Source organism: Chiloscyllium plagiosum, chromosome 25, assembly GCF_004010195.1.
Source record: "Chiloscyllium plagiosum isolate BGI_BamShark_2017 chromosome 25, ASM401019v2, whole genome shotgun sequence".
Lineage (NCBI taxonomy): Eukaryota > Metazoa > Chordata > Chondrichthyes > Orectolobiformes > Hemiscylliidae > Chiloscyllium > Chiloscyllium plagiosum.
Window position 1 is genome coordinate 46,867,667 of NC_057734.1, and position 23,202 is coordinate 46,890,868.

General features: G+C 40.0%; 2 protein-coding genes across 2 annotated transcripts in view; one reads left to right on the forward strand and one right to left on the reverse strand.

Annotated features, from left to right (window-relative positions):
• rsph14 (radial spoke head 14 homolog) overlaps positions 1 to 23,202 on the forward strand; it is a 706,085-nt gene that overhangs the window by 115,526 nt on the left and 567,357 nt on the right. The window lies entirely within an intron of this gene.
• Positions 13,771 to 23,202, reverse strand: part of gnaz (guanine nucleotide binding protein (G protein), alpha z polypeptide) — a 282,500-nt gene continuing 273,068 nt past the window's right edge. Inside the window, exon 3 of the mRNA XM_043716093.1 lies at positions 13,771 to 15,203. Coding sequence (XP_043572028.1) covers positions 14,859 to 15,203 — 345 coding nt within the window. The 3' untranslated portion in view covers positions 13,771 to 14,858. The remainder of the gene's footprint in view (positions 15,204 to 23,202) is intronic.

Below are 23,202 nucleotides of genomic sequence, written 5' to 3' on the forward strand. Positions count from 1 at the left end.
AACTTATATATAAGTCTTCTAAGTTGCCTTATATGCTGCATGTATGGAAAAACATCAGGTTTGGGACCAAACTAATTCTGTTCTTTTGAACACTGGACTGATTTACATGCCATGATCTATGGTAACAAGGATGACTTATGGGTTTCGAAAATTAAGTTATGAAGCCCAACTTGAAAAAGTGAATTGTTTTCCATGGAGTCAGCTTTGGCACTAAGGATGTTGTTTGTAGTTGTTGAAAGTTGATCATCTAATGTTATGACATTTTGGGAGTTTCTTTGAGTCGTCTCAGGTCCACTGATCCTCAGCTGCTTCATGAATGACCTTCTTTCCAGCATAATGTCAGAAATAGGAATGTTTTCTAATAACTGTGCGGTGTTCACGACAATTTATAACTCCTAGTTAACGAAACAATAGTTTCTGCATGCAGGCTGATCAGATAACATTCAGGCTTGGGCTGATAGTGACATTTGTGCTAGATATGTTTCAAGCAATGACCATCTCCAAAACTCTGAACCTTTCTTGACATTCAATGGTATTATCATTCCTGAATCAACCACCATCAATATAGTATAGGGGTCACCATTCAGCAGAAAGTTAACCAGATCAGCCAGATGAATATTGTAGCTGCAAGTGCGGGTTAGTATTTGGGTATTCTTCAACAGGTGACTTACATTCTAATTTCCAAAATCCTTCTGCCATTTGGAAGAAGCAAGTCTGGAAGTCTGCAAATAATGGAGCACCTTCCACTTGCCAAGGTGAATGCTGCCCCAACAACACACAAGAAACTTGTCATCAAATGCAGTTTCAATGCACCCATTCTCTGTTTGATGATTCATTTCCTCCGTCACCTAAAAGAACAAGGAACACAGGAGCAAGTGAACATTATATTTCCTCTAAGTGACACATCGTACTGAGTTAGAAATATATTGCTATTCCTTCATCTGGATGCTGAATTTTCTCAGCCTCTGAACAATGTGGCTAATGATTAATTGGGAAAATATGGTGAGATTGGTAAAATGAGATTCTTTATGTGCAGGAAAAGAAGTCTGATTTTGGAACTAATGTTTGAATGGTGAGTTGAGAATCTCACTAGAAAGCAGAGAGAGACTGAATTGCATACATTAACATTTTACTAGTAGCTAAGTTTAAAAATCCTATTTGCACGTGTGTCGGAGAGAAACTAGATGCCAACAATTCCTGACATGAAAGACAGAACAGGTATTTGGCAGTTCCAGCTCATCTCTTGCTCCTCCAGGCTTCCAACTTGGGATGCAGTCCCCAATATCTCCTGCAACTACCTGTGACCCTATTAATAGATTGGCATCAGACACACTCTAGCCTCAGTATTTTTCATGGCACATTTCTGACACTTAGAATACAGTTCTCCACTTCAACATTGCCCGGTGGCTCAGTGGTTAGTGCTGCTGCTTCACAGCGCCAGGGACCCGGGTTCAATTCCCGCCTCGAGCAACTGTCTGTGTGGAGTTTGCACATTCTCCCCGTGTCTGCGTGGGTTTCTCCCAGTGCTCCGGTTTCCTCCCGTAGTCCAAAGATGTGCAGGTCAGATGAATTGGCCATGCTAAATTGCCCGTAGTGTTAGGTGCATTAATCAGGGTTAATGTAGGGGAATGGTTCTGGGTGGGTTGCTGTTCGGAGGGTTGGTGTGGACTTGTTGGGCCGAAGGGTCTGTTTCCATACTGTAGATAATCTAATCTAATCTAATCTAAAACATTGCACTTTGGAATGCACTGGCACTCACTGTCTTGCTGCTGTCAGGCCTATTTGCATGCAGCAATAAACACCCAGCTCATAGATTGGAGCCAAGTGGATCTCAGGGGTCCTTGCTTGGTGTCTTTGCACTCAATCACTCTGTGAGTACTTGCATGCTTACTGCATCTCTGCCTTCTTTGTTGTTTTACACTTTTGTGCTTCATGGTATTGCTTTTCCTTTTTAGCACAGACACAAAGTCAGGCAGCTTGTCAGGTCGTCAGCAGTAATCAGTCAAAGCGTTGGACATGTTGCTGTATAGTACCATGCTCAAGCTCACACCTTTATCATGTACCAGGATCGTACGTGAAGAACACATTGCATGTTCTTCAAACAATGGTCATGTTTCAAAGTCTAATGGGAGTAGTCCATTCAAATCAGGGAGACAGCTTTCACTCATGGGCTATGGTATAATAAGACAAAGATATCATCTGATTGCCATTTGGCGGCATAGACATTGTCAGTTGGCTGTTTGGGATATCCTTTATCACTACAGTCTAGAGAATGGGCCATGGACAATCCTGCAGGTCCGATTCAACTGGTTCAGGGATTAGTGGTGAATTAGTTGAGGAGCTGCACAGAGTTTATGGTGTGTTCACTCAACAATTGTGGCTGTCTTTCCAAGTCATTTGAACCTCTCATCCTCAGAGAAAAAAACACTCATTCCACCCAATCCATGGTAAGTCGAAGCAGTCTGTTCACTGAAAGCCAGGGAGGGGGCAGTTATTAGGGGCCACTATTGTGGTGGGATGCTGGTAAGACAATTGTGGGGATGGAGGCACTGTTTTGGAATGCAGAAGGGATACTAATTGTGAATTGGAAGCAACTCAACATATACGGATGGGAGTCAATAACACATAAGAGGATGCAGGGTACTGAGGGAGGTGGATCATTGGTGGTCATCATCACTCTGGACTTCAATGGATGGACAGTGCATGTCTATGTTTGACTTACTGAAGTGCATGGGGAGATGAGCATAAACACATTAGGTGGGAATGTGGGAAATTCAAAACCGGTGGAATTGGCAGGCAGTGCAAAGAAGAATGAAACATGAAGCTTTGGGGGTCTCCTAGACTGAGAGACTGACCCTTTGACTCACTCTACCAAATATGACCTTCAGTGTCTTCCAAGTCATAAATGGAAATCAAAATTGCTGCCACTACGCGTGGAATGGGTGGAATGAGTGTTTTTTTTTCTCTGAGGGTGAGAGGTTCACTGTTGAGCAATGTGGTGCCCTTCAAAAGGTAGTAGCAATAAAAGGACACACACAGTACAGGTGAAGATATCTCTTATCATAATAATGAATGTGTATCTCATGCATTGACTGACTATATCAACCAAAACTCATGGTAAAAAGCACTCTTGACCACAACATTCAGCATTACAAATCAATCTTACAAGTGGACGTAAGGCACAGGTAAGGTATTGCAGGATGAAAGGATTCACCCAGTTTCAAAATAGCAAACATCTTCAAAGCTTCCAAAGCCTGTGAAAGATGCAGGTCCTGATCACTTAACACCATCAAAAATCTGTACCATTATTTTACATGTAATTTGCCTTTCTTCGATAGTGTAGGAGTTGGAGGTGGTGGGAGACATTCTCGTTATTGCTGGTCCATGTGTAGTCTTCAGTTATATATTTGCTAAAAGGCTTGAGCAACAGATTTCTGAATTGAGACAGTGCTGTGCAACATCCATGCATCCTACTTCCTGCCAGGTGCCTCTGTGTCCCTATGTTTGAGGATGCTTGTCAAATTTTATTTGTGTATTCTATGACTACTGAATAATCACATTTTTGAGGAGCTGCTTTCTTTCTGAGATTGCCCACTTCAGCTTATTGGAGCCATCCCTCACAGATCCAGGCACAGAAGATGTGGTCATCCCTGTGGCCGCTGGTTCAAGGGCTGCTACACGAACAGGTGAGGAATATATGTATCAGGAAGACCAGGACCAGCATCAACCTACAACAATAGGCATCCTCATGATGCGGCCAAGATGCAGCAAAGATGCAAGAGAGCTACAGTTGTACATCTTCCATGGAATGCAGTGCAAATGAGAAAAAAATCACTAATGCTATATTCTGTCCAGAAGCGGCAGTCAGAACACCATATAATGCTGTCCAGAGTATCTGTGATGTAACATCTTCTTTTGCTGAGGCCACCAAGAGTATAGGATGGCCCCAAGAGGGTTTACTTGCATCTCTGGGGCTTCACAGAGATGAAAAGAGGACACTGCTTGATCCTTGCAATCTCTGCTCCAGACAACTGAAGGATGCACCAAAATTGTGGGATGGACAATTGCGGTCTGTGGGAGCTGCACCGGTGCTGCAACATTACTGTGCCAAGTAAGATCATGAAGGTGTTCTTCAGGTGGAACAGTATCTTTAAAGTGCAGCAGCTTGAGATAACCAACACAGGCAGGACTTCATTTTGAACCTTATTCAATGGAACTGAGTTGCTTGAAGTAATCTTTCACTAACTATAAATATTTTGATACTGCTGAGGCCAGCATCCCATTTTTTTTAATCCCAGCTGCAAATGCAGCTTAACAGTAATATCTTTCTATGTTGATTAATAAAAATTAATGTTACACAACATCTGATGTTTCCTTATTCAGTCACACCACGGTTTCAAGCTAGCATTGTCAGCCAAGGTTAGAATATTGTGTGATCCTAAGGATGACCTGCCTGTCTACTTTCATTCTTGTAGTTTTGCAGAGGTGGCATAGACTCACACAGCTGATGATATCAAATGAACATATATTTACAATGAAATATCATCCATACCATCTGTGGTGTCCTTATTACGTGTTCTTTTCCTTTCCCACCTGCTGTATCTGGGTGCAGCACCAGTGCACACAAGAATGTAGCCAGCCATATAGCAGACCATATTGGTTTTGGAGGTTTGGTTGAGTAACCCTGGTCATTTTGGGGCATGGCAGGGTGAATAGTATTGGTGATGGTGGTAGGGAGGTGCAGGGTTGTGGCTAGAGGACCCAGGCATCCTGAGTATGCTCTGCCCTGAGTATGCTCTGCCCAGAACTTAGCTTAAGTTCCCGAGTGTTGAGAGTGTTGAAGTAGAGAGCCCAGCCACCCACCTTTGGAGTGTCCTGAGAGGAGACTTTGGGGAGACCTACGTGTGGTTTCTCCTCTGGCTGGGACAAAGTCACTTAACCCCTGTTGTTTTGCTGTTGGTGATGAGGACGAACTGCTGGAGTGATGGTCTCTGCATTTATCTGGGAAACAGTGTGTGTGTGTGTTGGACTTGGGACTCCCCAGCAGCCTCAAACTGTTCGTGGAGGTAATCAGAAATTTGAATACCAGAGGCAACTTAGTACAGATCATGTTGATCCACCTCTTCAACCTTTGAGTCAATTTGCCCAGTGCCTTTGACAAAACTGCCTGCTCATGCTGCATCTGCTTATGCATTGATATAAAGTTATTAATAGCCGACACGATGAGATCCTTTCCTGCCTTGGGGTGAGCAGGTGCCTTGTTTCTGGCAGTCCTCTGATTCCAGCCCTCTGAATGCCAGTGACGTATGACATTTCTGCCTTGATCAACTGGGGAGATATGGCAGTGAAGTGCTGACCAGAATGTGCTACTGACTTACACAAGCTAAGGTAGTCACCCAGATATCTCTATGTGAGCTGATAGAAAATGTAGGAGAAAGTGTCAGGGTTTCCTCTGAAGGCTCTGGAGCTTATTCCTTAGAGTATGGAAGAGGAGATGACCAGTCATGAGGGACTAGTCCTTTAATGGATATGACCATAACGATGCCACTGGTGCCTGCTGTAGACAAGATAATGGGTTGCAAATAGGGGTTGAAGTCTGGGCATGTTAAGATTACATTCACAATGGCATCATCTTACAATTGACAATTCATCTTACTAGGTGACAGGGACATGGAGGTTTTGGCATCACATGAACAATCATGGTCTTTTTCCATTCGGGCAAGTCCCAAGGATGCTGGCCTCATAGGGGATGAGGTGATAAATGCTGGGCAACCCATCACAGATCTTTACTTTCTCTACTCAGTTGTGAGATGTTTTCTTTTGCAATGAGACAAAGGGCGAGTGATATGAAATTGACTGGCGTAGCTTTGTGAAGGTGGCTGAAAGATGGTGGATTTTCCCAAGTGAATGAGTAGGCAGCATCAATGACATTGTTGGTCTCTGGGATTGGGTGAGCGAAAACAAGTAATGGAAGAAGCTACTTGCAACAGTTTAAGTAGTAGACTATGAGCCTTTATGGGTGTGGGCACAGTAGCAGAGTTAGAGTGACTGTGAGTAGCAGAAAGAAGATAGTGGCACTTCTACGCATGGAGCACAGAAGGTCACTATCCTTTTTCCTGCATTGCTGGGCATTTCTCCATACTATCAAAACTACAACTGTCATGGTGGCATCCTCAGATCAGACTGGCAAGATCTGGTGCCATAGTCTCCTCTGGCGGTCCTGAAAAAAGACAGTGGCCTTCCTCTCCACAAACTCCTCTGACATCACCTCCAAGTCCCTGTCAGTAATTCAGAGTCAGCTGGCCTCTATTCATGATCTCCAGGCAATACTTCCAACACTGCAGATGTGAAAGATACTTTCTAACTGACAGCGCTTGACCTGGTGCACAATTGGGTGTTGTGGTGTGTATCACAGCAAGTCCTTGCCACTGCCAAGGACATGTTAGCCCAATCAGAGCATCATAATTGCTGATAATGATCTGAGCAGTTTAAAATTGTGAGAGAAAACCTGCTAGGACTCATGGAGAGGAGCCCTCCATAAAATTTCCCGAAATTGGCACCTGGTCGATTTTTTGTGGAAGCGACACTGTAATGTCTTTCTGAAATTTCCTACCTTACTGTAATGTCAACCATTTAATAATGTTCTATTTTTAAGTTATTTTTCAACTCTAAGTAATACAAGTATCCAAGAATTGTACTGAGGTACTTGTACCTAAGATGTCGCCACAAAAAGGCAGGCATTGTAAAAATGACCCTCATCAATTTCTACTGTACTCCTACAATGGAGTATATGTGACAATAAAAGTATGTTCTGTTCTATATTTAGGTCAAAAACCTGGAATTCTCTACATTCTTCTTCTTAAAGTCATTTAGGGTAAGCAATAAATGCTTGCATAGCCAGCCTCATCCAATGAATGAAATAAAAAGATCTAGAGGAAACATAATAGGTATAATAGTATAATTAAAACAAGTTGATTCTGATCATAAAGGTAAAGGACATAACCACAAAATTAACAAGCAAACTATGAGATAAAAACTGTACGTCCCATTGAATTGAACAAATTCCTTGTAAAAGCTCAAAGTATTTTGTTCAGTATTCATCTCTTTTAAAAGGAGTGAAACATCTGTTTCTAAATTAGAGTGAATGAGGATCAGGTTGAAACACAGATAATGAAATAATTTGTACATATCAATAATTTCTGCATTGCAGGGATTACTGTCCTTCTGCTTGCCCATCTTTCACTGGAAGAACCCCCTCCCCTCCAACCTATTTTCCCATTGGTTTATCTCATGTGGATAATAGATTACTGATGGGAATTCCTGCCACAAATGGCCCCACTCTCAATGCCATAACCTCATTTTGACATCCCAGTAATGCTGCTGAAGGAACACTAAAACAAGTGATAGTTCAGTAGCCCAAAGCAGAAGGTCTCAAAAGATCAAGAGAAATGGCAAGAAATTGATGAGGGTCAGATTGTCATTTCTCTCCATGCAGTAAACTCAAGGGCATAACTATCATTTCCAAGTTTCTGGATCAGTGGTGCTGGAAGAGCACAGCAATTCAGGCAGCATCCGAGGACAGGCAAAATCGACGTTTCGGGCAAAAGCCCTTCATCAGGAATAAAGGCAGAGAGCCTGAAGCTTGGAGAGATAAGCTAGAGGAGGGTGGGGGTGGGGATAGAGTAGCATAGAGTACAATAGGTCAGTGGGGAAGGAGATGAAGGTGATAGGTCAGGGAGGAGAGGGTGAATTTCCAAGGCCTGGTGCCAACTCCCTCAAACTAATCTGGGAAGTGACATTAATTGGGGTTGCAGGATAGAAGTCCACAGAGGACTTGTATATGCAGCTTTAGAAGGAATAACAAAGACGGCACCACCGGGAGAGAGGGAGGAGAGGAAAAGATGCAATTATGAGGTGAGTTGTTAATAAGTGTCATTTGATTCATTTTCACGATTCTGTGTTTTTACTGGATTTCTGTTAGCAACTTGTTAATCAACATGTCATTTGAGGAACACGAGTGCCAGTTAAATAGGATAGATTCTATTTGGAATCAGGAAGGGTAGGAAAGTGTCAGATTCCCAATCATGAGGGATTTTGGGTAGATGAGGATCTCATGTTGGTCTGCAAATTGATTGGATGATAATCCCTATATACCCTGATCATTGGGGATATGACAATGATCCAAGAGGACTTAATCACATGGGAAGAGTACTTCAATAATGAATCAGAAGCAGATTATGGAGGAGGGAGGATTTAGTGTTGGCTGGGTGAGGAAGGGCAGTGATTATCAGGAAGATTAGACATTATTGGGAAAGGTGTATTGTATGGCCATTGAACTAGGTTAGCTTGTTATGATTGGACAAAACTCTCCTCTTTTTCTTAGTATTCAGTGTTTTAAAGACACTGGCTTTCGAGATTCAACCCTTTTTCCTTACTTTAAACTGCTGAGCTTCACAAGAAACCTGGTCAACATGCATAGTTTAAAAAAAAGCTATTAATATAAAGAAGCCACTTTATAGTACATTATAATAGTGGTATCTACAGACTGTCAAATGTTAATTTCCATTAGCTAACTGAAACCTCTAATGGAGAAAACATTTTTTGAAAAAAGAAACAGATCAGGGGATTACCTCAGAGTACAACAGGATCTTAATTAGATGGGCCAATGGGCCAAGGAGTGGCAGGTGGAGTTTAATTTAAATAAATGTGAAGTGCTGGATTTTGGAAAGGCAAATTGGGGCAACACTTATACACTAATGGTAAGGTCCTAGGGAGTGTTGCTGAACGAAGAGATCTTAGTGTAAAAGTTCATAGCTTCTTAAAAGTAGAGTTGAAGGTAGATAGGATAGTGAAGGAGGTGTTTGGTATGCTGCCTTTATTGGTCAGAGCATTGAGTATAGGAGTTGGGAAGTCATGTTATAGAGTCATAGAGATGTACGGCACGGAAACAGACCCTTTGGTCCAACTCATCCATGCTGACCAGATATCCCAACCCAATCTAGTCCCACCTGCCAGCACCTGGCCCATATCTGTCCAAATCCTTCCTGCTCATGTACCCATCCAGATGCCTTTTAAATTGTTGCAATTGCACTAACCTCCACTACTTCCTGTGGCAGTTTATTCCATACATGTACCACCCTCTGTGTGAAAAGGTTGCCCCTTAGTCTCTTTTATATCTTTCCCCTCTCACCCTAAACCTATGCCCTCTAGTTCTGGACTCCCCGACCCCAGGGAAAAAACTTTGCCTATTTATCCCCATGATTTTATAAACCTCTATAAGGTCACCTCTCAGCATCTGAAACTCCAGGAATAACAGCCTTAGCCTATTCAACTTCTCCCTATAGCTCAAATCCTCCAACCCTGGCTACACCCTTGTAAATCCTTTCTGAACCCTTGCAAGTTTCACAACATCTTTCCGATAGGAAGGAGACCAGAATTGCATGCAATATTCCAACAGTGGCCTAACCAATATCCTGTACATCTGCAACATGACCTCCCAACTCCTGTACTCAGTACTCTGACCAATAAAGGAAAGCATACCAAACACATTCTTCACTATCCCATCTACGTGCAACTTCACTTTCAAGGAGCTATGAACCTGCACTCCAAGGTCTCTTTGTTCAGCAACACTCTCTTGGACCTTACCATTAAATGTGTAAGTCCTGCTAAGATTTGCTTTCCCAAAATGCAGCATCTCACATTTATCTGAATTAAACTCCATCTGCCACTTCTCAGCCCACGGCCCATCTGGTCCAGTTCCTGTTGTAATCTGAGGTAACCTTCTTCGCTGTCCAGTACACCTCCAATTTTGGTGTCATCAGCAATCTTACCAACTGTACCTCTTATGCTCACATCCAAATCATTTATATAAATGATGAAAAGTAGTGGACCCAGCACTCATCCTTGTGGCACTCCACTGGTCACAGGCCTCCAGTCTGAAAAACAACCCTCCACCACCACCCTCTGTCTTCTACCTTTGAGCCAGTTCTGTGTCCAAATGGCTAGTTCTCCCTATAATCAGTGAAATCTAACCTTGCTTACTGGTGTCCCATGGGGAACCTTGTCGAACGCCTTCCTGAAGTCCACTCTGCCCTCATCAATCCTCTTTGTTACTTCTTCAAAAAACTCAATCAAGTTTGTGAGACATGATTTCCCAGGCATAAAGCCATGTTGGCTATCCCTAATCAGTCCTTGCCTTTCCAAATACATGTGCATCCTGTCCCTCAGGATTCCCTCCAACAACTTGCCCACTACAGATGTCAGGATCACTGGTCTATAGTTCCTTAGTTTGTCCTTACCATCTTTCTTAAACAGTGGAACCATGTTAGCCAACCTCCAGTCTTCCAGCACCTCACCTGTGACTATCGATGATACAAATATCTCAGTAAGAGGCCCAGCAATCACTTCTCTAGCTTCCCACAGAGTTCTAGGGTACACCTGATCAAGTCCTGTGGATTTATCCATTTTTATGCATTTCAAGACATTCAACACTTCCTGCTCTGTAATGTGGACATTTTGCAAGATGTCACCATCCATTTCCCTACAGTCTATATCTTCCATGTCCTTTTCCACAGTAAATACTGATACAAAATACTCGTTTAGTATCTGCCCCATCTCCTGTGGCTCCACACAAAGGCCGCCTTGCTGATCGTTGAGGGGCCCTATTCTCTCCCTAGTTACCCTTTTGTCCTTAATGTATTTGTAAAAACACTTTGGATTCTCCTTAACTCTATTTGCCAAAGCTATCTCATGTCCCCTTTTTGCCGTCCTGATTTCTCTCTTCAGTATATTCCTACTGCCTTTATACTCTTCTAAGGATTCACTCGATCTATCCTGTCTATGCCTGACATATGCTTCCTTCTTTTTCTGAACCAAACCCTCAATTTCTTTAGTCATCCAGCATTCCCTATACCTACCAGCCTTCCCTTTCACCCTAAAACAAATATACTTTCTCTGTACTCTCGTTACCTAATTTCTGAAGACTTCCCATTCTCCAGCCTTCCCTTTACCTGTGAACATCTGCCCCCCCAATCAGATTTTGAAAGTTCTTGCCTAATACCGTCAAAATTGGCCTTCCTCCGATTTAGAACTTCCACTTTTAGATCTGGTCTATCTTTTTCCGTCACTATTTTAAAACTGTTGGAATTATGGTCGTTGGCCTCAAATTGCTCCCCCACTGACACCTCAGTCACCTGCCCTGCCTTATTTCCCATGAGTAGGTCAAGTTTTGCACCTTCTCTAGTAGGTACATCGACATACTGAAACTTTTCTTGTACATATTTAAGAAATTCCTCTCCATCTAAACCCTTAACGTAATGGCAGTCCCAGTCTATGTTTGGAAAGTTAAAACATTATGGCTGGAAAGGATATTAGTTAGGCCACTTTTAGAACACTACATGCACTTTTGGTCTCCCTGCTATAAGAAGGGTATTGTAAAACTTGAAAGGGTTCAGAAAATATTTATAAGGATGCTCTGAGGAAGTGTCACTAGACCTGAAATGTTTACTTTGACTTCTCTGCACAGATGCTGCCAGACCTGCTAAGCTTTTCTAGCAACTTCTATTTTTGTTACAAGGGTGTTGCTAGGGTTGAAAGGTTGAACTGTACGGAAAGGTTGAATAGACTGGGGCTATTTTCCCTGGAGCATCAGAGGCTGAGGGGTGACCTGATAGAAGTTTATAAAATCATGAGCGGTATGGATAGGGTAAATAGACAATGTGGGGTGGGGGAGTCCAAACTAGAGGGCATGGATTTAAGGTGAGAGAGGAAAGATTTAAATGGGACCTTTTCATGCAGTGGGTGGTGTGCATGTAGAATGAGCTGCCAGAGGAAGTGGTGGAGGCTTGTACAATTACAACATTTAAAAGGCATTTGGATGGGTATATGAATAGAAAGAGTATCGAGGGATATGGGCCAAATGCTGGCCGATGGGACTAGATTAATTTAGGATACCTAGTTGGCATGGACGAGTTGTACTTAAGGATCTGTTCGCATGCTATACAGCATTATGATTCTATGAGATCAAAAATATTTGCAGTGGTCAACTACCACAGATTGAGGCAAGCTTTACTAGATCCATGAGGAATTAACAAAACTGCCTGAACTGAGTTGATATTTTTTATCTAGAGACATAAAAACTAAGCAACTGAGTCAATGTCAAGAAATTCACATCTTCTGTTTAATGTCCATATTGGGAGAGCTTTGCCTGACAGTCTGCCAGCATGACAAACAATGGAGTTAGACTCTGGAATACGCACTGAACTATATTTGAACAGCTAAATTTGTGCAGTAGAGCAGAGAACTGTAAAAATGAATTTGCAATAAGAGCTGGAACTCCCTGTCTCCCTGCCTGTTTCTTTAATCATCTTAGAAAACAGCACCCAGTAAAAAAAACATGGAAAAGCAATAGTTCACCAAGAACTTGATGATATCTACAAGTTCTGTTCCAGCTGCATATGTGAGTCAACAATTAACCGACTGTGGCCTCAGGATTGAAATCTAACACCTCAGACTCTAAGGACTTTTAAACTGCATTAGCATATTTCTCCCTGTCTCCCACTGTTAAGCTTAATACAGTATGTGTGTCTGTCTTTGATTTTTTTATTATTTAGTAAATAATGAATTCCTCTTTTGTTCACTCAAGACAATCTAGGCAATTGTCGTCTTTGTTTTTAAGTGAACTATAATCAAAGTGGGATAGTTGCATGCTAAAGGGAAATAAAAATATTTGTTGAGACCAACTGAGGAGTGTTAAAAAGACAAGAGCCCATTCCCTTTCCTCATATGTTGTAGCACATATTTAACCATTTTCTATTAGTAGTTTAGTTGTTTGCCCCCTTTCCAAGTTCTGTTAAAGTCTGAAGTAAGTAGGTTTGGAGTGGCTTCAATTCCTATTTCAGATGTTTTGCTTTTTAACATCTGATCCTATCCCAAGCCACCCATATTCTGGAATTTAAGATTCACCTAAGGCTTCTGAATGTCAGCTTTTCCAATTTGAGGTTCTTGAAAAGTTGATGGATGATTTATTTTTGAATATTTTAAAAACAAGCTGAAAAAAAGTCAAAGTATTGAGCAAGGTTTAAACAAAAAGTGCAAGCAAAGAACAAATTTGTAAAGAGTTGGACAAATGATCTGAAATTGAATTGGTACAAAAATTGACTGTTTCCTTGTTACTTTAAACTGGGAATGAACGCGATTGTCTAGATGTAGTTCATTGCTCAATGAACCTAACAATCAAACACCATATCACTGAGACACAAGTTCTAGCCATTTAAAAATGTGGTTTGAGCGTTATTTAATCTTCTCTGCTTAATTTGGGAAAATGAATTGAATTGTGTTCCTTTCTTCATTTTGTGTAAATAGGGCTATTTTTTATAAAGTGATTTTCTAATCAACCCGTTCAAAGATGTTATTTACACATCTCTGGAGTAGGTGAGGCTTGAACCTGGGTCTTCTGGCTCAGAGGTAGGGACACTACCACTGCATCATAAAAGTTCAATTTTTAAAAATATATTTACTGCTATGGAATAAAGATCAGATGTGTTCTTCTACAGTGGGTGATCTATACCTACAGATTACTGCACAGGCACTGAAGGCAATATTTGCCTCTGTGTATTTCAATTAAATGATATATTTCATGCTCAGACATTGTTTTTACACCTTGGATGAAAATTACACTGATGAATGCCATGAAGTAAAATCTGTTTTTCTAAATTATTAAAGGTACATATTATCATAAATCATCTTCACAATGATGGATATCACACATTTTACAACTAATATCATTCATTTTATTTCATTTCTTCAAGTGAACAGCTTTTAAAATGTGTCTCAAAGCCCTTAACTGCAGATTCACATACTAGCCTTTGTTTATGAGTTAATCATCTTCATTTCAGAATGTGCTTTATATTTTTAATGTATTTACATACTCCTGTCATGTGAATGTTGCACGAAAAATGAAAGTAAAATCGCATTTTGGTCTTAGTTACCAGTGTATCTTTTGGCCATCAAAAACTGTCTTTATCAATTGAACAAGTTGGGATATTTCATAGTAATGTCAGAACAGTTTATATACCATCAAAACTGCCTCCACTGGTTCTTTATAGTTTCCATTTTCTAGCCAAAATAAGAAAAAGTCTGCAGAGCATAACAATTTCAATAGTTTTGATGTTGTTCTTTTTGCTCTTCCCTGTTGAATTTCTATACTAAATTTGTGGAATTGGATTAGTCAGACATTTCCATTGCAGTGAGGCCAGTATGATATGATGATGATATCAATTGTTTGAACAAGGATGTAGAATTCAGAACAAAAGTGGAGGACGAAACGATACACATATCATTTATATCTGGGAAATTAAATGTTCATTTAAAAAAATCTTTCATCAATATTGTTTCTTATTTACAAGGAACCAAAGAATAAGTGGCTCCTTTTTTAGCTGAAGGAGAGGAAAATAACAGTTGCCTTGTGTTTGTCTTATTTTTGATATGGCATACAGCAAATTCAGATTTTGGTTTTGCAGATTGCAAGTTTGATGTCAGGATTGGCAGAGAGCTCACTAATTCACTGCAAATAATCTATAGTTCAGTCGTGTCAGATAAAAAGGACATGTTACATCAGAGATCACAGTGTTTCTCATGATTCCATACTGGAACTCACGATGCTGGATTGTGAATCACTCGAATATTAGTGAATTAGTAAAGCTATTCAGTGCAGTAGTTTGGCCGTCATCCAGTTATCGTTATTGTGGTAATTTTCCTCACTCTATTTTTCTGCCAAATCCAGCATTTCTTCCATGTAGTTTATTCTTAATCTCCCGAATCCGTGTGTGGATTTTGTTCAGTTGTAATTGGAATATTCTCTAGCAGAGCCCAATATATTTCAAGTTATTTTGTATTATCACATCAGTAACTGCATCAAAAACAAACTGGATGTTACTGGTGTCTGTGGCACACGTAAAGTGGGAGTAGATTTCCTTTGTTTCCTTGTTGCGGTTCAGGTCCTCGAATTGCCGCTGAATATAGACAGCAGCCTCTTCATATGTGTTCTGACCCTTGTACTCTGGGAAACATACCGTCAATGGAATTCGTTTGATCTTTTCTGCAAGGAGATCTTTCTTGTTCAGAAATAGGATGAGTGAGGTGTTGATAAACCAGTTGTTGTTGCAGATAGAATCAAAGAGACGCAAGCTTTCAGCCATTCGACTCTGAAACAAAAATGGTAATAGAATGGTTAAAAGCTGAAGATATTCTTTGTAAAGGGAAGTAAATATGGAATTGAAGTTAGTCATTTTCCTAAAAGAATAGAGGCGAAGATTTTGTTCTCAATATCCTATGCACTTTTCTTTGCTATATTTGCCTTCAGTCATGTTTTGATAATTATTGCATATTACTTTAATGTTGCATAGTTATTTTCAATGCATGATACTTAGAATCACGGTGGGCGGCACTGTGGCACAGTGGTTAGCACTGTTGCCTCACAGTGCCAAAGACCTGGGTTCAATTCCCGCCTCAGGCGACTGTCTGTGTGGAGTTTGCACATTCTCCCCGTGTCTGCATGGGTTTCCTCCGGGTGCTCCGGTTTCCTCCCATATTCCAAAGATGTGCAGGTTAGGTGAATTGGCCATGCTAAATTGCCTGTAGTGTTAGGTGAAAGGGTAAAAGTAGGGGAATGGTCTGGGTGGGTTGCGCTTCGACGGGTCGGTGTGGACTTGTTGGGCCGAAGGGCCTGTTTCCACACTGTAAGTAATCTAATCTAATCACGATTCGGAGATGCCGGTGTTGGACTGGGGTGTACAAAGTTAAAAATCACACAACACCAGGTTATAGTCCAACACCGGCATCTCCGAATCGTGATTAGATTAGATTACTTACAGTGAAGGAGCATCGCTCCGAAAGCTAGTGTGCTTCCAATTAAACCTGTTGGACTATAACCTGGTGTTGTGTGATTTTTAATCTAATCACAGTTTGATAATAAAGAGGGTGACTGGTTTAATGCAGCATTTGACTTTAATTGACTTGTTATCTCTACGCAAACACTATATTTCTATGTATAGCATTTTGCAAACGTGCAGCATGTGGCAAGGCCGAGTAGAAATTTGAGATTACTTGCACTTGCCAAATAGTTGTTTTTATAATAAGTTATGAATGAGTTAATAAAGCGTGGAGCTAGAAAAAGCATAGGAGGTCAGGCAGTGTCTGAGGAGCAGTGAAGTTGACATTTCAGTTCATCTCAGCCCATCTCAGTCCTGATGAAAGGTTCTGACCTGAAACGTAACCCCCCCCCACCCCCCCTTCAGATGCTGCTTGACCTGCTGCACTTTTTCCAGCTCCACACTTTATCGACTCTGACTTTCCAACATCTGCAGACCTCACTATCTCCAATGAATTGTTGAAAGCATAATTCAGTAATTGTTGGTGTGTTCCTGCTTGTTATTCTAGTGTTGAACTCACTGGTGCTCTTCAATGTTACCATAGCCAGAGTATAGGGAATCAGTGAAAGACTAGGTCATCGCATGAAGCCAATGGGAGCCGACACCATGAAGGCTATCTTGGATGTTCATCACTCTTAAACTGCTAAAAACCCAAACACTTGAATAATTTGCACGTCTCAACTAATTTTCTGCTTAAGGTGGTAAAATGAACTACACATATGACCTTTGCAACACCATTGATTTGGAGAGAACAGGAATTGGAGCAAGATTTTGACCCAGTGACAGTGAATGAATAGTGGTATATTTCAAAGTTGGGATGTTGAGTGGCTTGTAGGGGGTATTGCCACATTTTGGTCCCATTTATAAGGATGTTGTCATTTAAGCATAACAGTAATCTTTTATTATGAAAATCGTCTGTTTTATGTGTACTTCCTTTCTTCAAACCTTACTCGTTGTTCTCATGAACTTTGGAAGTGTTTTCAAGTCAACGTTCCATACTTTAAACTGCTAATGGTTCTAGCTTGTGAACTGTGGTGATTCAGATCTGGGGGATTCACAGCGGATGCTGTGATCTTTGATTCTGCCATGCCGAGAAGCAGGTTGATCCTCTCCATAGGCAGAGTGGTCACAGGCCCTGACACAAGGTTGCACTTCAGATGCCCCGAATAACAGGGATTGGGCATGCAGGCACCTTCAATCCCTTTTACCAGCACTTTGGCATTAACTGCATTCCTGGTAGGAATTTCATACCTTTTCCCATATGCAGAGTTTGGCTGGTCCTAGTATCCCTCTGAATCACCACAGGCATACTTGCAAAATTGTGGAGAAATGCAGCTATCCCTTCTATGGATACAAAATTCCAGTAACTCTTAAGGATTTATGTAATCTCATCAGCTGTCTCGTGCTTGCCTTTACAGAGATTCTCAGCTGCATTCAGAGCCATATCCTGCTATTACAACACAAACAGAAATTGCTGAAGAACCTCAGCAGGTTTGGCAGCATCTGTGGAGAGAAAGCAGAGTCAATACTTCAATTCCAATAACCTTTTTTCAGAGCTGCCCCTCTGACTGGCCTCAATTCTCAGCACAGAGTTTAAGTGTACTGATAAACCTCACAGGTTTATCTCCTTGTCTAACGGTCAGCTTGGACATGCCCAACCCTTTGGCATTAAACCACACAGGTTTCTGAGGAGGGCTCCCAGTATTTCCCTCTCTCCCATGTATGTTCAATTTCCTATCAGTCTCTCAATTTCTATCCTTGCCAGTTGGTGAGAGTAACGAGTTAAGAGTTCTGCTGGCACAGGTATGTGTTGATCAGCTTATAATCATCATGTCGTGTCAGCTTGCCTCGACCCACCTACTCTCTGATCCACTACACGCTTTCTTATTAGTAAGGATGAGAAGACTTTGAACTCCCTGAAGGAAAATTTGTTCATAAAGACTTTCAAATGTGGATTCAAATGCCTGTACCTAGTAGTCAAAAGCAAGCTGCTTAACATTTCAAATTCCAGGTATAACTGGTTAGGTTGTTTCTTGAGGGCACGGATTTTTGATGGTATGAGTCCAGCACTAAATGATATACACTTAAGGCAGCCTTTTTACTGCTTCATAATCAGTGGCACTTCCCTAAGGAAAGACAGAAAAACTATGTATGTTTTCCCTGAGAGTTTAATCTACAAAAATAAGAATCAATGTTGGACTGGCTTCTTTATCAGCTAAATTTCTTGCTCAAAATATATAAAAAAAAGGTATTGACCTCTGTCTCCTCAAAACTTAGGAAACAGAACAAACAAAGTTGCCTCCCCAGTTCAAGTCTGAGCCTGTGGTGTTTTCATGGGACACCATGAAGTTCCTGCTCCTCAGCTTGATCTGCCTTAGTTCAAAAACCTTATCTTGCTGCTTCTCCTGCTTACATACATATCCAGCCTTAGATGTCTCTGTGGAAAGAGTGGAATTTTGTGGCATAATTACTAAAGTCTGCCTATGAACTCTTTCACCACCAACTTTAAATAAATGATGCATTAACAATAGAAACTGCAATACAGATAAGAAAATAATGCAACATTTCTTTGATGTGTGTATTGTCAAGTAAATTAAACATGGAGCTGTACTGCAGTAGTTTCTGTTTTGTAATCTTTGCAAAAATACTTTGTAGTATTCAAGCTTTTCTTTAAGACAGTCTTAAGCAGGTGAAGAGGAGTTGATTGGTTCACTTCTTTTCTCTCCCATTGTTGAAGCATAGTAGGACTTTGTTTTGGAAAAACAGTTAAACTTGCCAAATCAGTAAATGCTTAACTGTTTACATGATTGTACAAGACACAATCAAAATTTGAGTTTCTGCAAAAAACAATTCAGGTAATTTGTTGTGCTTAATACAGTATAAGTTAAATAGTAAAATATGTTCCAAATTTAGCATGTACATCTACATTCACACTTGAAGATTACACACCGATTATAGAATGGGGAACAATAGATTAAGCAAGTTCAAATCTACTAAAATTAAGGTATATATACATACAGTTTGTAGAGCTCGTAATTTACCATCCCACCAATTTTTGTGTTGTCTGCAAAGTTACTGATCAACCCTCCTACACGCAAGTCTAAATCATTTATGTAAACCACAAATATCAATTGCCCCAACTGGACACACCTCTTCCAGTCAGAAAAGCATCCTTCAATTGTGCTGGGTCGACACAATCAGCTGGTAGGGTTCACAACTTTCAAGTTGATGGGAGAGAGAGCAAGAGAGAGAAGTAACCCATTCTAGGTTTTGTTCCTTCAATGTCTCAGCTGCTTGGTCTGTTCGGTAGATAGAGTATTTATAAGATACATAAAAGATTGGGTTGTCCAATCCAGGTAAGTGATCAGATCATGTCTGGAATCCCCACTCTCAACCATGATCTAAGCGGTTATATCCAATGGTCTTTCTCCATGCAGTTCTACAGCCAGATAAATGTCTGCATGCTGTTAATAGAATAGGTAATGTAATTCATTCACATTCCCCTCAGGTCATTGCCTTTGGTCTTTTTTTTGCAGGCAGGTGTACTTCATCTCAATGGTGCTGGAATGTGGAAGGTACAATGATGTAAATTGTGTAGTCATGTTTGGTTATAAACTTAAGTTACCTTAGTACCTATTTTGTAAAAAAGCAATTAAGGTTTTCTTCAAAAACCTTGTTTGATATAAAGCAGGTTTTCATTTACATTAAGAAATTCCAGTCATAATTTGTTTTGTGACATCATCAACATTTGAATTTGCAAACTGAGACCAGCAGTTTGAACTGAGTCTGGGACTTGATATCAATGTATCCAGTTGCTTGGAGTCAATACCTGTAATACATCTTGACCCTGATCTGTTTTAGGTGAGGCCAGAGTATTTCAAATATTGAAAGCTCATGATTATTCAGACCACTTTGACAGATAGTGTGTTTGATTTATTTGAGCTTCTCGATGAGATATTGCTTATTGGAGTCAAAACTAGCATAAAGGAATAAATTAAAATCCATACACACCGTTGGTCAATTCTTAACAAAGCCTGTGAAGGAGGATCATGGCCTAAGTTGGGAATTAAGGTATAGCACATTTATGTTGGGAAATCAAAGTTGCTTTGAAGGGAAATGAAACAAAAAGATGAATATTCTGTCCGTTGTTTGTGATGAATTAGTTTGCATTTGTTTGTTTTTGCTGTTATAGGAGGCATATAGTCATTTTACAAAGGCTAGGATTATTGTTTTTATTCCATCAAATGCATTCCAAAATATTAACCAGTTTTAAAGAAAAAATGTGGTATGATGGGGAAAGAGCAGGGCAATGGAATTAGTTGGAAAATTCTATCAAAAAGCCTGGCACAGACACTATAGTCTGAATGGCCTCCTTCTTTGCTGTGCCTTTCTATAATTCCAAATGTATCATCAGTTTGGCCACATCGGCCTTTTCCAAGTTCTGCATATTGATAGTTTGGAGAAACAAATCAAGATAGTACACATTTATGGTGTCACATATGCTATAGGAGGATATATTTTACTCTGAAACATCTATTATATAAGTAGGCAATGTGCAGTGCAAGTTAATTCTGGCCATGAGAGATCCACTTATAGGATGACAGGTTGAAATTTATGACAAAGAAAGTTTTCTGAGAAAATTAAATATTTACACATGTAACTTTCTTTGTCATAAATTTCAACCTGTCATCCTATAAGTGGATCTCTCATGGCCAGAATTAACTTGCACTGTACATTGCCTACTTATAGAATAGATTTTTCAGAGTTGTAACAATACATCCTCCTTTAGCATATGTGACACCATAAACGTGTACACATCTTGACTTGTTTCTCCAAACTATCAATATGCAGAACTTGGAAAAGGTCGATGTGGCCAAACTGATGATACATACTAATAGTCAATTTATTACTCTTAACATAGAAAATAGAAACAGGGAGTAGACCATTTTTCCCTTTCAGCCTGCTTCACTAATCAATACGATCATGGTTGATTATCCAGTACCCATTTCCAGTACCCTGTTCCTGCTTTCTCCCCATACTCTTCAATTTTTTTTTATTCATTTGTGGGATGTGGACATTGCTGACAGGCCAGCATTTATTGTTCGTCCCTTGTTGCCCTTAAGAAGGTGGTTGTGAGCTGCCTTCTTGAACCACTGCAGTCCACTTGCTGTAAGTTGACCCACAATGGCATTAGGTATGGAATTCCAGGACTTTGACCTGGATGGTGACAGTGAAGGATAATAATATATTTCCAAGTCAAGATAGTGAGTGCCTTGGAAAGGAACTTGAAGATAGTAGTGTTTCCACATTTCTGCTGCCTTTATCCTTTGAGATGGAAGTGGCCATGGCTGGTGCTATCTGAGGATCTTTGATGAATTTCTGCAGTGCATCTTGTAATCATACATATTATTGGTAATGAGCATTGGTGGTGGAAGGATTGGATATTTGTGGAAGTAGTGCCAATCAAACGTGTTGCTTTGTCCTGAATGGTGTTAATTTGGCCCTGAGAACCATATCTAACTCCAGCTTGAAAGCATTCAATATTTTGGCTTCAACTCCTTTCTGTTGGAGAGAATTCCACAGGCTCACCATTTTCTGTATGAAGAAACTTCTCATCTCAGTCCTAAATGGGAAATGACCTAAAAACAATAACCCTATGTGATCACTGGGAACATCCTGCATATCTCGTCCTGTTAGAATTTTATAGGTTTATATGAGAAGCCACCCCCATTCTTATAAACCAGTGAATATATATAACTGATCTAGTCTCTCATCATTTTTTAGTCCTGCCATCCCAAAGAATAGTCTGGTAAACCTTCATTGCATTTCCTCTATTGGCAGAAATCCTTCCTCAGATTAAGAGACCAAAATTGCACACAGTACTCCAGGTGTGGTCTCACCAAGGCCATGTACAATTTCAGTGATCCCTGCTTAATGACAAAAGGAAAATAATGATCTATAACTTCATATATTTTCCTTGTATTTGTATACATTATATTTGAAATTTTCAGAAACTAATTGGGGATTAATGTTGAATAATGGGACTATTCTTCACAAAAAAAATGTAAAATACTTAAGTAAGGCAATCGTTTGAGGCAATATTTTTTCCAGTCCCTGAAAATGTGGTTCATGGATGTACCGCTGCTGCTAGTATGAGGTAGTCGAATGGAAATCATTTAAAAAGCAGATTTCTGGCTATGCAAAGTATCTTATTTCGCAAATAGACAAAAAAGACACAAAACTGCATATAAAATCAAAAGTTCTTAACAATAGTAAAGTACAGTACACAGAGTCCATTCAACCAATATAAGTATCATAGAGCAATGACATTAATTTCATTTCCCTCTTTCACCTTAGCTTGTATTTTATTCCTTCAAGTATAATTATCGAATTCTCTTTTGAAAGTTTGATTGAAGCTGCTCTCACCAACCATTCCAGATCACAACCCGCTGTGTTTAAAAAAAAAAGTTCCCTCCTGTTGCTTCTGATTCTTTTGCCAAACACCTGAATCTGTCTTCTCTGGTCATGGATACTTTAGCTGTTGAAAACAGTTTCTCCTTATATTCTGTATGAAAACAGTTGAACATCTTTGTAACATTGTCTCTTGCTCTGCTTTATAATGTACAACTCTAATTTCTCTATTCTGTCTGCTTAACTAATAAGTGTCATTACTGATATGATTCTAGTAAGTCTTCTGCACTTTTGCAACATCCTTGTTGTTGAATGTATACGATTTGTGACCTACAACTGCAGTTGAAATAAATAGATGGAACAAATTGCTGAGTTTTCACCTGCTGATTTGAGCAGATTGTTGTGTGAGTGCCTTGTAGAACTTTTCATCTAACTCAGATGCCATAATTAAATATTTATGACTGATAACGAATGGTATAGCAGCATGACTTTATAGCAAAAATAATTTTCATTAACAATTGTGATGATGGATATGACTTTCTTTAAAGCCTGAAAAATTTAGGTATCAAGAAGATGTGACTAAATGCAACAGGTTTGTCCTATTTTCACTGCGACATTTCACATCAACTACTTTCATTTTATCCTGTAATCTCTACTCTCAACAATCATACCCATTTGTCTTTGGACTCATTTATAACATTTGCTTAAATTATTTACAATGTTAATTTGATTCACAACTCAATTTTTGATAAAATAAGTTCTGTGTAAGTAACCTTTCTCACTTAACATTTAGAGTCGAAAAATGTGGCGCTGGAAAAAGCACAGCAGGTCAGGCAGCATCCAAGAAACAGAAGAGTCAACG